The sequence below is a fragment of the Dasypus novemcinctus genome, chromosome 13 (assembly GCF_030445035.2).
Source record: "Dasypus novemcinctus isolate mDasNov1 chromosome 13, mDasNov1.1.hap2, whole genome shotgun sequence".
Lineage (NCBI taxonomy): Eukaryota > Metazoa > Chordata > Mammalia > Cingulata > Dasypodidae > Dasypus > Dasypus novemcinctus.
Window position 1 is genome coordinate 102,222,496 of NC_080685.1, and position 24,287 is coordinate 102,246,782.

Genomic DNA, 24,287 nt, shown 5'->3' on the forward strand with positions numbered 1-24,287 from the left:
ATATAAGTATAAATAACAGAATATGTGGTCAATAAACAAGGAGATCAATCTCATTTCCTATTTTGAGACTACAGCCCTAGCACATCTTTAGGACAATTGCTCATCCATCGGCTTCAGAAGGTTTGAGATGGGTTAAATTGTGACCTGGGCATTAAATTGCATTAAGTTTGGGGACCTAATTAACCTCTGTGGGTTTCCTCTAATTCTTGGCTCTTGCATGTGCATATATATGAAAGAGATAAACCATACTCCTCCTGAGAATGGAACCTTTGCAAATAAAGAGGAATCAATAGCGAATGTGGCCAGACTGACTTAAAGCTCTAGGACATGTCCTCTGGTAGCCAAAGAAATAACTACCTGATGATTAAAATAGAAAAAAAAAATGTTTTTAATTTCAAATATCCTGAGTTCACTAAAAAACATGACAGGAAAAGAGGTCATACAGGAGAGCTAAATTATCAAAGGAAAAATGGTTAAATGAATATTCTTTCTAGTGTTCAGAGAGAGATAAAATCTGGCAGCTTGCATTTTGCATATTTTTTTCCCTTGTAGCATCTTGTTGTTAATCTCATAACACACTGGGATTGAATTCTGATGGTCTATTTACCATTTGTTTTTTGCTCATTCATTTCCTAAGAAATTTCCCTGGCTAATTGTCCTCAAAGATACTATATGATATAAAATGACCTATTTTTGTAAACAGAATGAGAATTAAAATTTGCTTTGTTTTGAGAATTTTATGATGGCTTGTGGGGTAAAGGAAGATGCCCTCTGGTTGGGAATGACAATTCTTTGGGCAATGTCATCTAAGATACATAAACTATAACTTGACAAAGAACCACTTGAAGGATCCATGTAGCTTGTTAGTGTTTTCTTATAAGTGGAGAAGAATTAAGAACTAACTGCAAAATAGTTTATTTTGCTTTGTTTACATCCTTTTTGCCAACATTTAAAGTGGCTAAGTGAGCACTGTAATATCTTAGTTTTGTCAGTGAGGAATTAGAAGTTGCTAAAGTGGTTTCTGATTGGTCTATTCTGATATCATCTAAATAAAATTGAGCCAATACTTATCTTGTTTGACCTCTCAAAACCAGAGGCAACTGCAGTCAATGCAGCTGTATGCTGATTAAAAATTTCTGGTTGAAAAACCTAAATAAAATAGTGGGATTAATTATAAAGATAGCTTTATGCAAGAACAAGGTCTTTAAAAGTCTCTGAGCCATTAAAATAAGGTACTTTAACCCATCTCCTGTAGCTTTTATAAATTAGGACCATTAAAAAAATTCATAGTCATAATATTACCCAGAAATGGTACTTTCTGACCAAACAGGAGACTCAATTCAATAATATAATGAAATGCATAACTATCTCAAGTGTCACCACTATTTTTGAAATCATGACTATTAGGAAGATCCCAAACTAGCATTCTTTCTTCCAGTGGTTTGTTTTCAGGTAAGCAGAGAATGTGGATATTGAGAATGTCATATATTTTAAAGCATGGAGGAAAAAAGGTCATGTTATCCATAAATGGTCTTTTGAAAAGTTAAGCCCCTCATTTCCAAGAATCTTTCCAGGAATTATATGAAGCATTTAAAATTCACCAAGAGGCAACTGTCCAGAGCTCTATGACAATTATCAAGCAGCGTCTATATTGACACCTGTCTGTCTTAATAGCTTGTTGTTCAGTTGCTAACTTGCTATCTTTATTAAGAGCACCATACTTCGAAGGACCTTTTGTTGAATGTGGCAACATGTTACAGTATTTCTGTCAGTGGAAACGGCATATATTTTGGAACCACATTTTCCAATTCCAATATTCCCCAGCAAATTATTTAATTTATATCCTAAATTTCAGATTTTTAATGAAATAAATCGCCTTTGTGTTCATTCATTCATTTGACAATTGTTCACTGAGCTGTAGTTTATACTAGCACTGTAGTTGACCCTGGAGATAGACTTTTGAAAGCCGCAGTCTCTACCCTTCAGGAATATAAACAAAATCACAGGAAGTAACATACCTACCAGGAACTGGAGTGAATCATAGTGGTCTGACGACCCCTTACAACTTCCTCTATTCCAAAGACTGCTTAAGGGCTTTGTTATCCATATATTTTGTTTCCAGCACTTAGCCAACATGTAAGATGACCTATAAAAACACCTCTACTTGGCTGAGACCCTGATCTCCATCTACTAATCTAATGACGTTGAAAGCTATTTTATTGAAACTGTGAAATATACAATAATTCCTTAATTAACCAGATGTACCTAAAATGTTCTGGTTCATTTAATTTACTGTTAACATAGTTGAGTAAGAAACATTTTAGTTGAATGTTTCCTGAAATATATTAATACATTTTCTGCCTTAAGGAATATAGTGAAATTGAAAATCATGGTTGCAAGTTTATTTCCCTAACAAGAGTTAAGGCAAGGATTTTCACTTCTTAATGACATCTTGCATCAACATCATGCAATAGACAGTGGCTGACAGATCAATGCTTGAGTCTCAGAATATTGTTTGGGGACCCCTTTTTAGCATCATAAAATTTTAGGGCTCAAAGAGACATGAAAAATCATTTAGCAAAATGTCCTATTTTTAGCCTTGAAGAAAATAAAATTCAGTGTGGGTAAGTGAATTTGCCTTAGCTCACACAGTTAGTGGCAAAATCTGACTTAAAACTCAGGTGAATAAACAAATGGTCTAGTGGTATTTATTTTTTAGGGTATTACAGATTTATGAAATATAGGAGATTGAGGTAGATTTTGATTTGACTGCGCAGCATATGGCAAGAAACAAAGTTCTACTATGTTTCTTGCCATTTGCCTCCTGGTAAAAACCTAGTGCACAACAATTTCACTTTAAATTTTTTTTTTTAAGATTCATTTTATTTATTTCTCTCCCCTTCCCCCCATTGTCTGCTCTCTGTGTCCATTCTCTGTGTGTATTTTCTGCATCCGCTTATGTTATCTGGTGGCACTGAGAAACTGCATCCTTTTTGTTGCGTCATCTTGCTGCGTCAGCTCTCCATGTATGCGGTGCCCCTCCTGGGCAGGCTGCACTTTTTCATGTGGGGTGGCTCTCCTTGTGGGGTGCACTTCTTCTGCATGGGGCACCCCTACGCAGGGGCATCCCTGAATGGCACAGCACTCCTTGTGTGTGGCAGCACTTGCATGGGCCAGCGCACCACACAGGTCAGGAGGCCCTGGAGATCGAACCCTGGACCCTCCATATGGTAGGTGGATGCTCTATCAGTTGAGCCACGTCTGCTTCCCTCATTTTAATTTTGATTGCTTCCAAACCATTGAGATTTTTCTTGATATCAATATTACCACTGTATAGAAAATGGTGTGGATTTCTGCAATAGCTTTTGAAAAGTTGAAAGTCAAGTCAATTCTTTTTATTTGTTTGTTTGATTACTGGGACTGGGGATTGAACCTGGGACCTCGTATGTGGGAAACTGGCACTCAATCACCTCAGCCACTGAGCTATATCAGCTTCCTTGGGTTGGTGTTTTCATTTTTTTTTTGTTTGTCTGTTTTTGTTTTTAGGAGGTACCAGAAACTGAACCCAGGACCTCCCATGTGAGAAGAAAGCACTCAACAGCTTGAGCCACATCGTTCCCTGACTTCTTACTTCTTGAATAACAAAATTGTAAATATCAGAGATGCTATTTCCTAAACCTATCTGCTGTGCTGAACAACTAGGCACACAGAGCTAGTTTTGAATAGGATATTTAACATTGTCTGATTGCCCTTGTTATGTGGTTTCAAGTCAGATAGTTAGCAATAGTTGAAAGTACTTATTTTCTCATGGTATAATATTTAGAGCATTCAAGAGCATGTTAAGTAAAATGAATGCATACACAGTGTCTACATAAATGTAAATTTATTCATAATCAAGAGCAGAATATTTTCTATGGCATTTATCAAAGCAAATATCCTTATATAGGTATTGCTATAAAATGAAGAGTGTATTTAAAACAAATAGGGACAATCTCATGTTTATATTCAGTTATTTTCAGGTGTGCTCTTAAACTTAAAAAGCATTATATTTCATCAAAAAACAAAAGGAACTACTAAGTATAAATTCCACAATAATATCAAGGTCTTTTACAAGACCTTTGTTATAAAAGTGCTATTTTGCATTTTAAAAATGCTATTGTCTATCTAAAGAAACTTCTAAACTATGTTGATTCTGATCTTTTTATCAAGTGACTTTTCTTTTGAGATGAAGTGTATTGTAAGCCAGAATATAATAACATCAAGAATATTTGGAAGTTATTTAAAACCTTCATTTAAAGATATAAGATCTACCTTTTCTTGTAGTGCATTGTTTTTCAAATGACTACATGTTCCACAGGGAAATGTTTGGGAATCCAAGCATTTTAGAAAAAGCCATAAACAATCATGACAATCTACAAATAATAATAAAAAAAGAGAAATAATTCTTGATAATCCCAAATTAGATTGGGGAAGATCTACTGACTCAAATTGTTATTCTATCATTTTGCATAATATAAAATAAAAACGTTAAGTGATGGATCACAGAATTCATATTTAGGATGTAAAGTGAGTTTTCAGAGTAAACAACAATACTTAAATTGTCTTTTTTTTTAAGTGAGAGGGAGAAGATGAGACAAAGGGAAAAGAAGCAGGGAGGAAAAGGGTGGGGATAGAGTGACAGAGAAAAGGAAATTGAACTTACTCCAAGTTTGATGAGATGTGTATTACCAGGGAGGAGGTATTGTAGCATGTGATCCTGAAAAAGTTCTGTACTGTTATAGATGACATCCCAAATTGTAGAATCACATGTGTGATTTGATATATATAATAAATAACGCTCCAGAATTCCATTTACTTTCCTTGGTTGTTTCCACCTGGGAATGGAGAAATATAATATCATCACTCATTCAAGTCAAAACTGAAAAGGGCAGGATATTTTAAGGACACATATGAACTTGGATTTGTGCCACCATAAAAAAGCACATTGAAAGCTCAAAAGTGATTCATAAAGAAAAATTAAGTATCTATTAAATGCCTATTCAGAGTGGTATAAAGAAAATATGACAATGTCCCTGCCCTCTAATTTTTTGTAATTTTAACTAGCTAATAATACAGAAATGTCTATGAGTGAGTATTTAATTTTGAAGTTAAGCCATAGAACAATACTTATAAAACTCTGAGAACTTAAGTGGGTGAGAGTCACGGAAACAACTTAATTGTCCTGAAAAATCCAGTAATCTAACATAGAGTTGATATGTAATTATAGAATGCAGAAAGGTTGAGGATTGGAGGCGGCAGAATGAGTCAGATAAGAATTCTTGAATGAAATGACACAACTGGATATGTTAGATAATATCCTTAATAGAGGGATTGGGTTTGAATAGGCAAAAGGAAAGTAGAAGGCATTCCAGATGAGGGTTACAATGCGCAGGAGAGCATAAACAGGACAAGCAATGGAACAAACAGAAAATTGGTACATTGAGAAATATTTAGTGTAGTGGGAAATTTGTTGGGTAAGTAGGGTAGGCTTAGCCAATGGGCTTACAGGTACCTATAAGGGAGTTTAGATGTGGAATAATGGAATTGTGAATCATGGAGATTTTCAGTTTGAACTGATATCATAATTCAGTCAGTCCAAGTTCCTTCTTTTACAGATGGGAAAACTGAGACTGAAAGATAGGAAATGAACAACTACTAATTGGTGAGAAGGCAGGGCATAATTAGAGATCTATTAAAATTTTGTTTGGTGTTACAATACACCTTGGATTTCATGTATTAGGAAATGACCAAGAGTCAGTAATATGAGAGAGAAATAAGCTGAACACGACCATATGTGAAAGACCTTTTCTCAGTTTAATTACTAGGGAAAAAGAAGGTCCTATTTTATATATATATAAATATTTTATATATATTTAGGAAGAAATATATATATACACACACACATACACACACTCTTTAACTTCAAATCATTGCAAACAATGTGCTACACATAAAAAGCCCAGAGCAGTCATGTAATTGGTAAGTTTTTCCATTACTGGACTTTGCACAGAATCTGGGTCCATATGTAGCTTAGCATGATTGCATAAAGACACAATGGAAATTAAGGTAGCAAGTGATAATCAAAGATTCCCAGAACCATTGAACTAATCACTTTTATGCATTTAATCACAATAAAATTAATTTTGTCACAGTGCTTCCCCTGATGGAAGTTGCTAGGATTCTTGTAGGAACTCGTGTGTGTCAGAGGCAACATTTCTACTTACTGAACGAGTACAGTGCTAGAGTCAGTGACGGTCAGAATTGGAGGATCCACGTGTTCTGGTGGCAGTTGTGCTGTGTACAGTCTGACCTGGGAACTGTTTGAACATCCCACATGTGTACATGCACCAAGTAGAAATTGGTGGGGCGTAAATACCGCTAAACCTGGGAGTGGAGAGAAACAAGAATTTATTTACTAGGATACTTTTTATTCAGGTGATGTCACTCCTTCTCTACATTCCTACTCCTTAGAACCTTTCAAGTAAAATTTAAAATAAAAATCGATGGTGACAAAAATCAATAGCAATAAAATATAGGCTGTTTTCTCCCTTAAATATACTACGGTTATGTCTGAATAGATAAGTGTCAGTCAAACTCTTGGTTTGACTTTATCATTTAAACAATTTGATTGTTTTCTTGATGGCTATAATCCAGTAAATCATTTTCAGAGTTTAGTCTTAGTTCAGTGGTTCTGTTAAAAAAAAAGACATTTAAATTATTTTTAAGGCATATTCGAAGAAACAGAAGTGCATTTGAAATGCACATGCATACCTTGTGACAATGACTTTGCACATATAAGTTACATTTGCTAGAATTCCTTGCTCTCTTTGTCCACCTGATGAACTGTTATTTGACCTTCAGGTTGTTCAGGCTCAGTGCAAATACCAGTTTCTCTCTTAAGGTCTCCCTGCCCTCCCTGCCCATGAGCCCTGGCACAAGGTGGAACTATTATCCTCTCTTCTGTCCCCAAGGTATTCTGCACATAAGTTTAATTAGCATAGCTCTTACAACACTGTGTCAGCACCATGTGTTTACATGACTATCTCATGCATCAGTCTGAACACCTCAAGGGAAGGAATGGTGCTATATCCATTTCTGCATTCTCAGCTTCTGGTACAATGGCTTGTACATTGTAGGTTTTGAATAATACATTTGAATAAATGAACACAGAATGAATGAATGAGATGATCTAAATACAGTTGAGCTAGGTATGAAAGATGAGCAAGAGAGTGAGAGAGAACCCTAGTGGAAAATAATCTTTTCCTCCCCTGAACTTCCCTAGTACTTTATACCTGTCTACTTTTTAATGGATACCATATTCCCTTGCATTAAAATAAACTAATCTGTAATTTACTACTTCAATTCTGAAATACCCTGTATACTTCCTTTATGAAGGGGCTCAGAAGTTATTTCGTTTTGATGAATCTAACCAGAGTTTGGTCAACTTTACTGAGACTTACACATCATTTATATTTTTCAGTATCATAAATAATCATTATTTTTCCAGAATATTTTTTAACAAAGTCACAATTAAAATAACACATATTCTTAAATCTCATTAACCTTGAAGCATTACAATTTCATGGTTAAAAGATTAATGGAATGCAACCTAATTCAGACAAATAGATTTTACACTGCACTGATAGCAAAGGTAAACCAGGAAAAGAACACTTGTACATTCATGCAAAGGTAAAATCAATTGGTTAAACATGTAAGTAATCAGAAAAAAGGCAAAAAATTTACAGTAAGTATAAACACTCTAGAACAAAAGTGATCATCAAGGAAAGACTCAATGCTTTTGATTAAACCTCTTTTACTTTACAACTTCTACCCTATAAGAATCCAGTGGTGCCAAGTTGAGGTGGGACACCCCCAAATGATGTGGTCAGAAAACATGTTACATGGACACTTTGAAGCTTGTGGTGAAGCAATGTGGCATTGTCAGGGATTGCTGAGAAGTGACTGTAACAGCTGCATCATGTATATACAAATCAGATAGAACTGGGGAGTCCTCTTTTGGACGAACATTCTACAAAACTTATAAAGTTAAAAATTGTAAAAACAGTGGCCTCAACTACTACCAAAAGAGTAAATCATTATTTATCATAGGAGAAACTTCATGCAAAGCATAGCTCCTACTAGCAGGGCCACTGCTGAGAAGAATTATAAGATAGTCTGCAGATGTTTCATGCTCTGGTCTCAAATATCTGCCCATCCCCTAGTCTCTTCATCTTCTCCTCTAATTCTGAGGAACTTGGTGACATCTCCCTCTCTCTTTCATCTATCCCATCTGTCCAAATTCCCTGAATTACCTAGAAGGGAAAGCTGAGGATTTTACTCATTGTTTCAGTGTGCTAAGCTGCTGAAACACAATAAATCAGAAATGGGTTCGCTTTTACAACGTGGATTTATTTGCTTGTAAACTTATAGTTCTGAGGTTGTGAAAATGTCCAAATCAAGATGTCATCAGGTGATGCTTTCTCCCCAAAGACTGGCTATCAGCAATCCTGGACTTCTCTGCCACAAGGCAAGGCACAATGGTGGCATCGGCTGGTTATCTCTCCCTTCTCCTCCAGGTTTCATTGCTTGCTTCATTGACTTTCCCTGACTTTCTCTCTCTTCCTCTGAATTTCATTCTCTTATAAAGGACTCCAGTAAGAGAATTAAGACCCACTCTGGGACATGCCTTAATGAAGTAACCTAATTAAAAGGCCCTTAACTGAAGTAACCTAATCAAAAGGTCCCACCCACAATAGGTCTACACTCAAAAGAATGAATGAAATTTAAGAACATAAACTTCTGGGGTCCACCCAGCTTCAAACCATCACACTCATCAAATCCATTTTCAGGAACAAAACCAAAAAGGTCATGGATCCTAGAGTAAAGGAAAATTCCCTAGGGGGTAAGTCAGACCAATTGAAGGAAAGGTATAGTGTTAGATCAGAGAAAATGCACCTACTTCTTCTGAGAGATCATGCCCCTGCCAGAAACTATGTTTCATGTGGAAATTCCAAGTGACTTGGGAATACTTTGCATGAGCACCTCTTCCAGATATACCACATTATCATGGTTAGCTACAACTGTGACTGGATTCCATAAAGTTCTTTGGGCAGTAAATTATGTAGGAGGAACAGTGTTTCTTGTTTTCCTACATTCTAGCTTGTTGGGGCAGGGTTTTGGCTACCCAACTTTTAGATGGTGAAGAAAGTCACATCATTTAAAGCTCAATTCATGCTTGCATATTTTAACTGGATATAGACTTCCATATCTGGGATTCCCTTAGTTATTTCAAGTTGGTAGAGTTAGAATGTATCATCTTGGTATCACCATATCACAGTATTTCCTTACCACAGAATGCCCGGCTCCAGTTCATACTATAGTTTCCATACTTTTAAGGTGACCCTTGACCACCTAATTCCTAATTGAACCCAGAATATGTACCACAGATGGTAGTAGCTTCCTGTTACAATTAGTCCAGGGGATATTAGCTGTGCCTAGATCCCACTGTGACATGACATCCTCCCCCAGAGTCTAGGAAACAACTGTTCCTACTATGGTTGGGACTGGGGTAGACCAGGATGAGGGAAGTAAATATGCCTAGAAAGGTCATGTTGCTTGAGAGGGCTGGTAGGACTATAACAGACAATATGAAATCTTATCAAATCTTCCATTCACAGTAGGGTTTAATAAACTTTACTTTTATCCCTAAAGTATTTAATGTATGGTATAGTTTATGGTGAGAAAAGTGTTGCATCATAGGCGATAGAATGGCTTTAAGCTGAATATGTATAGGCATAAGGATGTCAGAGCTATATAATATGAAAAGAGCTGTGAATAACATTGAACAGAGCAAGAGGAAGAAGGGGTGCTGGGGTAATTTGAAAGGCAAGAATCATTGAGAAGGTGACACTTTGAGTGAAGACTTGAAGGTGTGATGGGGAAAGTAGTGGGGATCCTGGAAAAGGACCATTCCATGAGAGGAAACAGGCAGAGGAAAGGCCCTGAAGGAGGACCCTGATTAGCAGGTTTACAGAACAACAGGAGGACCAATGTGGCTGGAGCAGAATGAATGAGGTAGAGAAAACCAGCTCACATGTACCTTGTAGGGTTTTGTAAGAAATTTAACTTTTAATCTGAGAGAAACAGAAACTAGAAGATTTTTTAACAGAATTGTGCATTATGCAACATGCATTTCACAAATATCCTGGCTCCTAGGAGAAAGTGAACAAGGGAGAAGCACAAAGTCCACCTACCAAGCTATCGTAATAATCAAGCGTATGGAGGCAGTAAGAAGTGGTTGGATTCTGAATATGTCTTAAATACAGAGCTAACGGGATTCCCCAGTGCATTACAGATAGAATAAGAGAGAAGCCAAATTTGACTTGAGAGTTTTTGGCCTGAGCAAGGAAAGGATGAAATAACCCTTCCTTTGGATGAGGAGGACAACAGCAAACTGGTTTTGTAGGGCAAGATAAAAGAATGCATATTTTAGACTGAGTAAGTCTTAATTAGACATCCAAGTGGAAATATCAATTGGGCAATTTTAATACAAGTTTGGAATACTGTGTAAAGTTCCTGGCCTGATATATAATTTTGGAAGTCATAATATGGATGATATGTAAAGTAAATGATAAACACAATAGGAGTGATTTGTTGTAGATAGAAAAGAGAGAATGTAGAAGTACTAAAATCATGGATTATTCAACAAATGAGGTTAGTGAGAAAAGCAGGGAAGAGTCAAGGAGACAGAGAACAAGGAATTTATAAGGTTCGAAGAATACAAAGAATATGGTGTTCTGGAAGTCAAATTCAAATAGGATGAGGAATAATAATTAATCATGGGGTTTAGTAAATTGGTAGCTGTGGTGTCCAGTAGGTCCCCTGACCCTGGGTCCCCCTCCCTAAGGGAAACTCAGTCCACAGTACACAGCTGCCTGCATGCCCCAGGACACAAGTTAAAATGTAACAAACCTCCTCACAGGAAAACAATGTACAGATGGTAATAAAAACTGTAATTTTCTCCAGGCAGTACAGTTCCTTCCTACAATAATATCACCAGATCCCATTTATGTAACTCTGTTATGAAATGTCTTTTTTCTGAGACCCGATATATTGCCCCTCATTTTCTCACCTCTTTGCAGAGCACTATCTTCATTCTCTGGACTGCTGACACCAGAAAGAATCTCTCCTGTCCATAAATCCTAATTAATAAAGCTCATGCATGATTATGTGTAAAATGAGTTCTTTGGTCTTGCCACTGCCCTGACCTGTACCCTGCAGGAGCTGGGTTGTAACAATTGGCGAGCCAGCCAAGAGACCAAAGGAGTGCCAACAGTAGCAGGCATGGGCTCAAGGAAAGGAGATCCATGGAGAAAATCCCAGTTTGGCCTATAATGTCCATATATGGAGAGGTGGCTGCCTTCCTGGATGAGTGGGGACCACTAAGAGAGTAGAGGGATGCCCAAAATTCTCTGGCAGGTATATTGGCTGAGCTATAGCAGGTAGCAGAGCAGTGTACTGCACTTAAATAAGAAAAAGTGAGACTGCCAGATAGCAGTGGCTATAGCATGGCCCCTGGTAGGAGGCTTGTAGGTGGCTACTGAGGCAGAGCAAGTGGCAAAGGCCTCTGCACTGCTAAGAAGAAAAGTTAAAGTTAGAAAGGGACATGTGCCTGGCACAGACAGAGATGAAATATTCTTTAACCAATTGCCTATGCCAAATTAATGATCAGTTAGATCATCTGGTTTGTAGATATGTTTGGACCAGGGGCCACAGGTCCCAAAGATATTAACCACTCCTGGGTGGGAGGGACCCTAAGGCATGGGACTCTATGGACTCCTTTTCAAATAAGGAAAAAGAAGAAAAATGGGGAAAAGGCTAAGAGTGACAAAGTAGGAAAGTATCAGCTGGGGAATTAAAAATCATAGTTTGTCCTGTAATTCCCCAATTCAAACATTTTAACAAACTTAAAATGAGAGTAATTAATCCAATTACCAAACTTCAGTAAGTAAAGAAAATGTCCTTAAAAGGTATGGAAAGATCTTTTCTAAATTTTGATTTAAACAAATTTAGCCTTCTGTGAAGGGAGGGAGAAGAAGAACATTCCTTGCATAAACTATAATTGTTCCAATTTTCTTTGGCTTGGGTGTAAGTGCCCTAGGTTTATAGGATACTAATAAAATAAATTAACATTATATTTATTAAATCTTTAATATGATGAAAATTGTAAGTTCAGGTTTAATAAAATATAAATCTGTCCTAAATTAAAATGACTAGTTTTCGCAGAACAAAATGAGGAATGTAAGACAAGACTTAAATGGATAAAAGTAAATTTCACTGGTTGCTAATTGTAATTTAATAAGCTTATTTAAAGGTAAAAATAACATAGAAAGTTTGCAAAAGCATTTTCTAAACTGAAATATTTAAATGGCTAATTCCAGGAAGTCATTAGTAAATAAAAACCTGAATTGAGATTAATAACAAAAAGTAACTTCTTAACAGGAAAACCTGTCAGAGGCCACCTGAATCTGCATAATAAGGAGGGGTAGGAGAAAGATAATTTTAACTCCATTGGGAATTTTAGGTTTCCATACAATAATAAAGAAAGTGTTTTTTCCTATACTCCTAAAATATGATACCTGTTAATTCATGCAGTCATGATAAAGGTATAAAAGTAAAAAGTAAAGTACTAAAAATAGTTAAGTTCTTGGCCATAGGCAAGAGCAATGCAAACTGATGGTTGTGTGAAGTTAGCTGACCTGAGAAAGCTCAATGGATGATCAATGGATGATGGCATTTGAGCAAATATCAAGAAAGGATTGATATAGCATTCTCGGTGCAGACCCATCTGCAAGCTTGTCAGACCTTAAACAAAAGTATCAAAAACTCCTATGAATGTATCATCCAGACAAACAAACTACAGAAGTGCCAGCAGGAATAGTGGAGGAATCCATACAGAAGTTCCTCTAACTTGATCAAGAATGGGAAATTCTAGGGAATGAAGAGACAAAAAATGTATGACCTGCAGCAGCATAGTGTATATTGAGGAACTGATGTGATGGAAAATAGTGTTTCCAAGGATGCAGCAAAAGAATTTAACCTACTTTCTTGTGTTCATTAATTATAGAACTGCTTCATTATTGCTGAAATTGTTCCTTTCTTGGGATCCTTTCACTGTATATTTAGACTGTTGAGAAGAATCCATTCAAGTAAATGTTTAAAGAAGTAGGATTCTTTTTTGTCAGTTTTATTATTTTTAGAGAAAATATTAGATTGTCAAGCAAAGGCTACTTGTTAAATAGAAAATTTAGTTATTTATATGTATTTATAATGTATATTTACAGATTGCCAAAAAAATGACTTGAAATAAAAATTATACTTAGCAAATTCTCATTTGATAACTATATTACTGGTTCACCGTAAGAATTTTCTGTTTCTTCATGTAAGCATGTCTCCCGTTTTAGTGGATAACTGTGTCATCATCTTCCTTTGTATTTAGTTTCTGACCTAACAGGTGATGTGTCTGTCTAGTTGCTAAAGTTATAGGCCTATCCTACATCTATTTCATATTCTAAGGTTATTAAATTAGAATCTTTGTAAATAACATGTGGGCCCACTTCTCCCATAATGAAAGCTGGAGATGGATAGTAATGAGGTTATTTGAAGCCAAAGAAGGCAAAATGGCAATTGTTGAAAGCAGGATGGCATTAAAGTCAGAAGGCTTTAGTCGAATCCTAACCCTATATTTTAAAATCCATGCAGCTATACTAAAGGAAGTAATAACCTCGTGAACACTGCCATTTTCAACTTTAGAATGTAATTTAGGAAATGGAAGCACTTCACAAAATACATAATTTGAAACAGGTACAGTAATTTCCTTTTTAATTCAAATTCTTACAGTAATAATGCCTATATTTATGAACAAGGAATGATTCCATTGTTTGTATGATGAAATGGACCTATTTATAATGATTACAGCAGATTTTAAATGTCATAACCATTAAAATTTTTTCTATATAGAAACAAAAGGTTAAGTTCATTTGATATGCTATAAATTGCATTGAAACTGTTTAAAAAGTATATAAAAATAAAGAGTTAAACTTCAGTATTGTCAGACTCTCTCGCGCAGTCAAATCAGGCTCCCAGTACCTTGCATAGTGCCTCTCCAATTGAGTTATTGGCTAAATTGAGCACTGAGACCCCTAAAACAATAAAAGAATCTACAACATCTCTGGACATGTTCTTGAAGTGAATGGAAAGTATGTTGTTCTTTTAGACATCTGTGGCTGCCAGTGAGGGTGCAGTATAGCCAGATTTACAGTGGACATTGCATCCAGACAGGTTCTGTTTCATAGTTCCACAGGGCCTATGCACCAGGCCACTGAAACACTGGAGCTTCCCTGCAAGGGCCAACAGTGCTACAGCATGCTGGCTGTGTGAAGACATACCAAATGGAGCAATAATTACCACAATAATGTGAGTAGACACTTGAACAAACACAGTTGGCATTATGGCCTGCTTCCATGGAGAGACAAAATGTGTGGTATTGGAAACCTGAAGCTTAGATCTATTAACTGGAGCTCAAAAAGGAACTTATGCATTAATTAGTATTAAGCACTGTACTTATATGCTTGATGAATATAACAGTATCTCTTATCTTCTAAATCATATGCAGAAGAATATTGAACATGTTAAAAGTCTTTGTAAACTTAATTCATTTTCTAAGTTTATTTTGTCTAGAATCAAGTCTTTCAGAATAAGATATTTAGTTATGTGGGGATTTCATCCAGTTCTAACCATGGTGCAAGATTTGCTGTCCCTCAACCTCAATAGAATAGCTAGAGAGTTTCACACCCTGTCAGGCAGAGACTAGACTACTGCCCTTGACCAGCAGGAAGCAGCTACAGAAAAAAGGACCATTGCCCTTCAGCTCTCCCTTAAGAATAAGGGTGTAAATTCTCTGAGGGTAAAGTTGAGGCAGGTTAGAATTGGAAACAGGGAAGGTGATTGATTGGTCAAAATGAAGCCCACCAAAGACCCTAGTCATGAGATCCAGTTTAAAAGTCCTGGGCTCAAATGATGTCCTGGATAACTCCAAACAGAAAAGCCTTAAAAGTAAAAAGGCAACCAACCAGGACAGCAAATAGATAAGGTCTTATGTATGTCTATGTGGACTAAACTAGGTTTTAATGTCACTGTAGAAAACTCAGAGAATTTAGAAGTGGAAAATGTATGTATTAAGAGCCTCCTTAGAGGACTCCCCTAACTGGTATTTTGTTATCTACTAAAAATGTAGTTGCATTCTGTTAGACTAGCATGATCTGCCCCTTATTGTTCTGTAGACTGCAAGTCCTATAAGTTGGATAATGCGGAATACCTTGCTGACTATGGCAAAGTACAACCCATTAAAAAGTTTGGAACAAGACCTTTTAACTCATTAATGTTATATTCCTTATCACAAGTGTTAAGTCACACGATAAATTCGCTATTAAATCCCTGTCTAATTGGCTTAACTCCCTCTCTTGGCCTTGGCAACATGTCTTTATAGGCTTACTAGCTTTTAGTCGAGGACTCTTAGTATTCTGTTGTATGCTGTACTGTTGTTGTGAAAATGTAAATGCAGTGTGTGTCCTATGAGCAATGCAGGTTGCTGCTGCATAGGGATGGATTGTGGGGATCCAGTGTGTCCCCCAGCCCTGGCTTCTCTTCCCTAAGGGAAACTCAGCCCACAGTATGTAGCTGCCTGCATATCCCAGGACACAAATTAAAATGTAACAAATCTCCTCACAGGAAAACAATGTACAGATGGTATCATAAACTGTAATTTTCTCCAGGTGGTACAGTTCCTTCCTACAATAACATCACCAGATCCCATTTATGTAACTCTGTTACGAAATGTCTTTGTTCTGAGACCTTATATATTGCCCCTCATTTTCTCACCTCTTTGTAGAGCACTATCTCATTCTCTGGACTACTGCCACCAGAAAGAATCTCTCCTGTCTGTAAGTCCCAATAAATAAAACTCATGTCTGATTATGTGCTGAGTGTGTCCTCTGGTCTTGCGACCCCACCTGGAGCCCTTCAGGAGCTGGGTTGTAACAGTAATCATCAGTAATGGGTACATCAGGGATTTCACTGATGTTGTGGGAGTGAGGGCTTACTCATTGGAGTGGATTAATGGGAGAAATAGAAACAATGAATATAGGTAATTTGTCCAGAAAGAATTGTCACAGAGAAAAGCAGAGACATGAAGCAACAGCAAGAAGAAAAATAGAGTCACAAGGTGACTTTGAAAACAGTTTAAGTGAGAGAACAATATGTTTTATGCTGATAGGAATGACCCGACAAGGAGGGCAAAGTGGTAATGGATGAAAGAGAGGAGAGAATTGTTGGCGAATTGCCCTTAAATGTGTGAGAAAATAGAATCTAATTCAAAAGTGGAAGGGTAGGACATAGTAGAAATAGGGTCAGATAATCCATAGTAATAGAAGAAAAAAGTAAATAAAACCACATGTGTGAATGCTGGTAGGTGTGTAGATGTGGTGGTGAGAGTTCGTGGGAGTCTTCTTTTAACCTCTGCATTATCTCAATGAAAAAGGAAGCAAGATCATCAGTTGAGAGTGATCTTTCAAGTCCCCAGTGTAATACCTTACAGTGACTTCCTATTGCTCTTAGAATAAAATCTAACTGTGCACAATGAGATCTACTTGACCTAATGCCTGTCTACTCCTCTTCATTCCTTCCATACACTATGCATATTTCCATATTTCTGTTCTAACACTACAATCTCACACATCAGGGTTTTCCCAGGGGCTATTCCTTCTAACTGAAATCTATTCTCTCCTGCTTTCTACATTGTTGGATTTTTCTCATCCTTCAAATTCACCCTTCTCCTCTGAGAGATCTTTCATAATAATCAAACTAAGACTGCTACCATCATCGCCAGGTACTTACTCTCTATCATATCACCTTGTTTAGCTCTTCATCATAATTAATAAAACAAATCAGAAATTGCCTTGTCATTTATTTCTTGGCTTTATATGCTCTCAGGAGAATGTAAACTCCTTGAATGAAGAGATATTTTCTACCATATTCACTATGGTGTTCCAGGGTTAGTGTGATATCTAATTAGCATAGGTTTATTTGTTGAATTAAACAAATGAGCAAGACCAGAGGGAGATTTCTTTTCCCCTCATCCAGAGTAACAATTGTTTCTGAGGAAAAGAGTATTGTGTAAAGATGTTTAAGAATCTTAAAGAATCTAATGAATACAACTACAGAGCAATGGAGGTGCTAGTAATTCTGAGATAAAATCAAAGCTTAATTTATCTGAATGCCTCAACATAATCCTCAAGTGTTCATGCTTCATAAAAAAACATGAGAGAGAGGTACTAATGTTAACAATAGTTTTCTCAGAACGGAGGTATATCATTGATTTTTTTGTTGTTTGGTTAGATATATATTTCAAATTTTCTATGATGTACATTATGTATCATGGATAAAGAAAAAATAGCCATAGTTTATCCATATCAATTAATTATTTATGTCAGAAGATACATGCCCAAAACCTAGTTATCACATGCCCTTTTACACCTTCTATGTCACATTTCTTCTTTCTTAAATGACTTCAACATTGGCTCAATTTCTCTTTTCAATCACAGTCTCTTCCTTGGCAACTTTAACATCCTCAATTATGACTCATTTCTGAATTTGGCTTCATCTTAACTTCCTCAAATGCAATGCCCTTCACCTCTACTTCATTTAGTCAACATTGGACACTTGATTATTTTTGGAACTATTTCCAAGACTCTTAATCTCAAATATGTCTTCTCTGACCACAAACTGGTTCCTTCCAACTTCCTCCATTTGTAATATCTATGCAATTGCAACTTTGCCACCATCACAATGTCCAGTCTCATGGTGACTTCTTATTTTCAGAGTATCAACAACATCTGCATTTTCTTCACTATGATCTTCGATCACCTATATCAAAGCCATAGTCTACAAGTCCCTAGACTTCTCCATTCTCTTCAGTACCTGCTATCCCAAATTCCAGCTCTGGATAAATCTCATCTTATTTCTCTAGTACCTCTCATATAGGTTTTGGGTTTTCCATTTTGAACTTGACCCTTGGAGCTGCTAAGCAATAACTATATTGTTTCCTTGAGTCTTTCTTCACTGTCTTGATCTTTTGATTCTCCTTCCATGGTTTGCCCAAGTGACAGGAGAAACCATGTGGGCTTCCTCTTCTTGGTGTCTGTGCCGTGGAGGCAGAGCTCAATATTATTTTTGTAATAACCTATTTTTTTCTGATCTTTGATCCTCTAATCCTGACCCCATGTCTTCTCCTCATTTAAATTATTGGTCCATTATCTTTAAAAAATAAAGAATGTGATGGATAAGGAAGCAGAAAGAACAAGAGAATCCTCTTGGACAGAAGCATTACGGGAACAGAGAGGATTCAGGGTTCAGACATAATATTTGGGAGAAACAGAAGTGTAGAGTTTCTTGCCCTCCCCAAATCAAGTTTCTCTAGCTTGATGAAATAAAGATGAAATGAAGGAGAAAGAGATGTTCAGGTTCTCAGAGAAGCAGAGCTCCAGAGGGGCCAAAATCCCAGCCAAAGAAAAGACTTTGGTGTATGTCAGCAGGCAGAAATGAAACAAACAAACAAAAAAACCTGCAGATTTCAGTGCCCCAAGGGTGACACAGAAGCAAAGGAGTGGAGAAAACTTTTTTTTAATTTTAATTGAATGAGTTTATCAGCTTTTTCCGGAGTACAGGTTTTTTAGAGAAAGGGTGAGAAGGAGAGCACATAGAGACACTGAGGTCCAGGCTAAAGCCAGGTGAGAGTAGTGAGAGAAGGACAAAGCTAGGAGATAGGGCACATGGAAGAAGAGCTGCACCTCCTTCACATCTGGTCTCGTGGGCCTCAGCAGGCTGGGAGCATGCCTCAGTGTTGGGGCAAGTAGGCCCAGGTCTTGGTGGGGAGAGACAACGCAGGAAGATGAAGGTAACCTGCTGTGGGCAGTGGGGCAGGTGACCGTGAAGTTCTTGAGAGATGACCCCATCCACCATGGCCTTTCATACCACTGGGGATAGGGAGGAGGAGATGGGCAGGGAAATCCCTTGGAGTGACTATAAATCATTTACTACTAACTAAATTAAATTGAGTTATAGGAAATAAAGACGCAGATATACATAGAGATAGAGACACATGTATATACCTTGTAGACCAAGATTTATAAATACTATTTGCTTATTTGTCACATCATCTGTGCTTCTAATGGCCACACAGATTCTCAGGGCCCATCTAGAAATTCATTTTATTTCCAATTATGTTTTTAAATAAGTTAACTCACAAAAGAAAACAAATTGTTCTGTTACATTTCTGATTAAGGAAATCTGATTGCTATGCTTTTGCTACAATGGGAATTAAGGACCTTCTTTTTATTTTGAAAATCTTAAAATTATAAACGCAATTGTACAAAGAAAGTCAGTTTGATTAAATAGCTTTTTTGACCACCAAGTCATTTTTATACATGCACTGTCCTCCCCAAAATGGATAATCCTAAGTGTATTTCCATAACAAGATGAAGTGTCACTAGTTTTCTTTGAAAAATGAGGCATGAAAAAAGGAAGATGGGATATATCATGATACATGATAGAGGAAATTGCACAGGTGGCCTGACTGGTAAATCCTTGGTGAAATGGAAGATGAGTAAAGAAAAGGAAAGGGGAAATTGGAGGAGAAAAGAAGGGGAGGTATCAGGTGGGGGAGGAGGGGGAAAGTAGCTGTGGTACAAAAGGAATAAATGCCATGGGAAACTTCTTTTTAAAAAAAACAAGAGTTAATAAAAAAGAAGGTTACTGGGGAAACAGGGCTAAGGTGTTCTTTGGCAATGAAGCCATAAACAAAGCTACCAATTTAAAAATTAAAGCAAAGAGGGATACAATGATAACTCTCTCTTCCTGGCTTAACTGCAACTGATTTCATAATCTGTCTCTACAGATGTGGTTAGGTCCCTCAAGGCAATGCAGTGGATCAATGGATCCAAACAATTGCAGGTATGTACACAAATCTGAGTCCAGTAAATGGAGGTTGGGGGAATCCTGAAAACATAAGGCCCCTGTTCCTCAGCCCCTTAGCAACAACATCCTGTTTACCATTTGCTTGACTGCATCATTTGCATAAGCTCAAACAGGCAGTTGTGGACCGGGAAAAAACAGATCACTCTAATATGCATTAGAAATGGATCCACAGACATTATCCTGAGAGGTGTTACAAGGAAATGCATCCCATTGCAGGGAAACCTCACCGATTACTGTCACGCAAACTATAATTTACAATACTGGCCATGAATTATGTGCTATTTTACGATTGATTTCATGCTGTTGTTCAGCGAATTTCATTGATCTCAATTTACAAAATGAACCAATAAATAGGGAATGACTTTCTTTTAACTCCTGGTTAGAAAATTTAAAAAGTTCTTGCTTCTTGATTATATAGTGCGTGTTGTCTGGTTCTTTTTCTAACTCTTCCTCATATTATTTCATAAATGGAAAAATAGCATTTTCCTGATTTTCCTCCCTCCCCTATATACATCCTTCTCTCAAATCATTATTTGGATGTATAAAAACTGGGGTGGGAGGCCGACCTAGGTAACTACTGACCACATCTCCGCGTGTTTGGTATTCCAACCTAAGAACAACTGCTAGGTTCCAGGTCAGTGAGAACCCACCCTCAACAGCAGAACTAAGAGGCGGTGCATTTCCACAGATGCCTGGAAAGCAGTGAGCTATGCCAGAGTGCACGGGCAATGTCAGGCTGCATTCATCTCTGCCATTGTATAGCCCCTGCTCCACAGTTGTTTGCTCAGCCTTTTGATTCCAGAAAAATCAGATGTCGACCTTATAATTAATAAAAACAAAGGCTTTATTAGCCTGTACATCATTATTCCTCTGCTCCTCATAGAAGCCTTAACTTGCAACATGCTTCTCTTTGGTTAGGTGAGCTATTAAACACCAGCAAGATCCAGTCCCCTGCATTCAATCTAATTGGCTGAGCTAGAATCACTTTGGCGTAATAAAGACTCATACATAAAATTGTACTCAAAGTACATTAATAAACTCAACAAATCCTTCTCTTTGTGCTCATAATATTTTCCATCTCTGATTTCCATCAGAGAAATCACATCCCACCCTGCCTTAGTTTGCCACAGGACTGCTGATGCAAAGTGCCAGAAATGGGTTGACTTTAATAAAGGGAATTTTAATGGAGGGAAATCTTACAGTTCCGAGGTCATGAACTGTCCAAATCAAGGCATCATCAGAGATACTTCCTCACCCAAGTCAGCTGCTGGTGATCGTGGTACGCTGCCAGATGGTGAAGATGGCAGGTGGTCTTTGCCAAGTTTCCTCCCCTCCCCTCCCAGCTCACCGTCTCCTGGAGCCCAACTCCTGGGGCTCGTCTCTTCAGCCTTAAGCTGCTCCATGATCCCAGCCCCTTGGGGACTTCATGATTCAGCTTTGGCTGCCAGGGATCCTCAAATCCTCTTGTACATGGAAAAGTAAAGACGGTGGCTCTCGCTTCTGTCTCTGATTCTGTGTCTCCGTTTTCATCTGGCCCAGCAAGAGAGTGGAGACACGAGCTGTCTCACACCTCACTGTTGTAGCCTCAGCAAAACCCCTAGATTGATCTTATCAAGTAATCTCATCCAAGGTCCCTTAACTGAATTTAATGCACCAAAGGGCTCCATACCCACAGGAATGGCTTAGTTTAAAAATACAATCTTTTTCTGGGATTCACAAAATTCAAACTGTCACGTACCCCTTCCTCAAAACTGTTCAAAGTTTACACTCTCCGTGATGCAACTGCTGATTCACCTCAACTTGTGCCTAGCCTTTTATATAAATTTCCCTTGAAAGCATCCTCATACTGGTTTTAAGTGTTCATGATGTTGTAAGTTCTTTGAGAACAAGGATATATCTTCTTTTAAGCATCCCTGGCTCCTAATACCTTGGACACTCTGTTGGTTGAATAGTAAGAACCTCACTGCAATTAGAAAACTGGCACTAAGGAAAGGAGGACTCGGTCCTCCCACCATGACTGCACAGGTGGCATGCAGGGGTGGGGGTGGGCAGCCTGCTGGGAATTGTCCCTCACTAGTTTGCAAAAGAAAAAAAAAAAGAACCATTACTGTCAGTTGTGATAATGAGGGATGAAGCTTCCTCATTTTCCTCCTCTTCTTTGGTTGGTTAGAACAAAAGGCTTCCATGCAAAACTCCCTAGGCTGACAGCATTCTTAGCCAGCTGCCTTCCAGGCTGGCTTCTTGAGCATCTCTAACACTCTGGTTGTTATAAATTATAGTATGCCAAGCACAAGGCTGTTTTTCTTGGCTACATTTATAATCGAATCCTAGAGCAGCTTCTCCCTCCTCCACCTCCTCTTTCTCTATGCACATACCAACACCCCACCGACCCCGCTGTGTTACCTCTGGCCAAGGAGAGGTATAGGATAAGGGAGTCAGGAGCTTTCTATTTTCATAAATGCTTTCAATTGAGTTGAGACTTCGGATAACGTGCACAGATGTTACCGGAACAAACTTTAGTCACAGGACTTAGTTAAAATTTTCTGGCCAAACTGGAAGTTCTCCTCCCAGACCTAGGTGGATATTTGCTACTATCATGTTCCTCAATAACCCTAGAAGTCAGTTCACATTTTGCAAAAAAAAGAAAGATCTACTCGTGTGATATATTGTTAAATAGCAGAAGTAAATAATGAGACATGATTGGAATAGTGATAACATGCTTGGCTACCTATGGCAGGAGAGAATAAGTTTATGAATGTGTCTCCTATAAAATATGATAGTGAAGGTAAAACAATGTTAATTCAGTAATAACAATGGCTATGGCACTGACTATCTACTATTTACCAGGCACTGTTACTCTCGTCTATTTTAAGACTCAAAACAATCCTGTGAAACAGGTACTGCTATTCCAATATACAGATAGTGAAATGTGAGCTTTAAGAGGTTAAGTCGCCTCTGTAAGAACAAGTCCAATGCCACCTGGGCTCGCTCAGAAGGCAGTACAGAGGGACTCAAGTCAGTGTGCCTATGTCCAAACCCCGCTTCTTTTATGCCAGTTCCTCCCCGTTCTCAGTCTGCCACTGTCAGCTCACTAAAGTATCACTTGAAGCTAGTTTTCAACTAAGACCTGGAATTGATCCTAAATATTAGTTTAATACTTATTCCAAACTATTACTTTAGGCACTGTACGGCAAAGAAGACAGAGGCTTTGGCTTCAAGAAACATGTCTTTTCTTCTGTTTATTACCCCAATGTCTTACTTTTTTCATTTTGTCTTCAAACAAATTTTAGGTTACAGAAAAGTTATGTACAGAATAGAGAGGGTTCTCACATGCCCAACATCCTCCCCTTTTTCTCCTTTTTCCCTATTAATAATACTTTATATGTGGATGGTACATTTGTTACAGTTGATATACAACTATTGAAACATAGCTACTAACTGTGGTCAATGGTTTATGTTATGGTTTACATTTTGAACCATACACTTTTATAAATTTTGATGAAATTTAACATGGTGTACATCCAAGAGATGAAAATCTTTGGGTTGTCCATGTGTCAGCTGGGTCCTGAATCTCCATGGTGTTGTAACACCTGCTCTCCAGTTCATTGGACTCACCCAGGGCAACTAACAAGGAGATGATGATGAACAACGACCATCCCAAGGAACAGAGAGAGTCTACAACTGCAAGCAAGAGAGTCCCATTTCTACCCCATGGGATCAAAGTCTCTTCTCAATTAGAGGTGGAATGGGCATCACCATTCCAGAATCCTCAGGTTTGGGGAATGAACTATGGACTAGAGTGGACTTACTGGTATTCTACTATAGACTTATTGTGATTCTAGCAATGGAAGAACTTATATCAGTGATGTGGAGGCAGTGGCCACTGGAGGTTCTGAGGACAGGGAGAAGGAAAAACAGGTGAAATATGGGGGCATTTTCGGGACTTGGGAATTGTCCTGAACGACATTACGACAGATAAAGGCCATTATATATCTTATCATAACCTGCAAAATTGTGTGGGAGAGAGTGTAAACTACAGTGTAAACTATAATCCATGCTTAGTAGCAATGCTCCAAAAAGATTTCATCAACTGTAATGAATGTACCACATTAATAAAGGATGTTGTTAACGTAGGAAAATGTGGGAGGTGTAGGGAG

At 37.7% G+C, this 24,287-nt stretch overlaps 1 protein-coding gene across 1 annotated transcript in view; it reads right to left on the reverse strand.

Annotated features, from left to right (window-relative positions):
* The window catches only part of USH2A (usherin), an 838,570-nt gene that overhangs the window by 361,445 nt on the left and 452,838 nt on the right, over positions 1–24,287 (reverse strand). Inside the window, exons 32-33 of the mRNA XM_058275221.2 lie at positions 6,264–6,423; positions 4,703–4,874 (exon numbers count right to left, since the gene is read on the reverse strand). Coding sequence (XP_058131204.1) covers positions 4,703–4,874; positions 6,264–6,423 — 332 coding nt within the window. The remainder of the gene's footprint in view (positions 1–4,702; positions 4,875–6,263; positions 6,424–24,287) is intronic.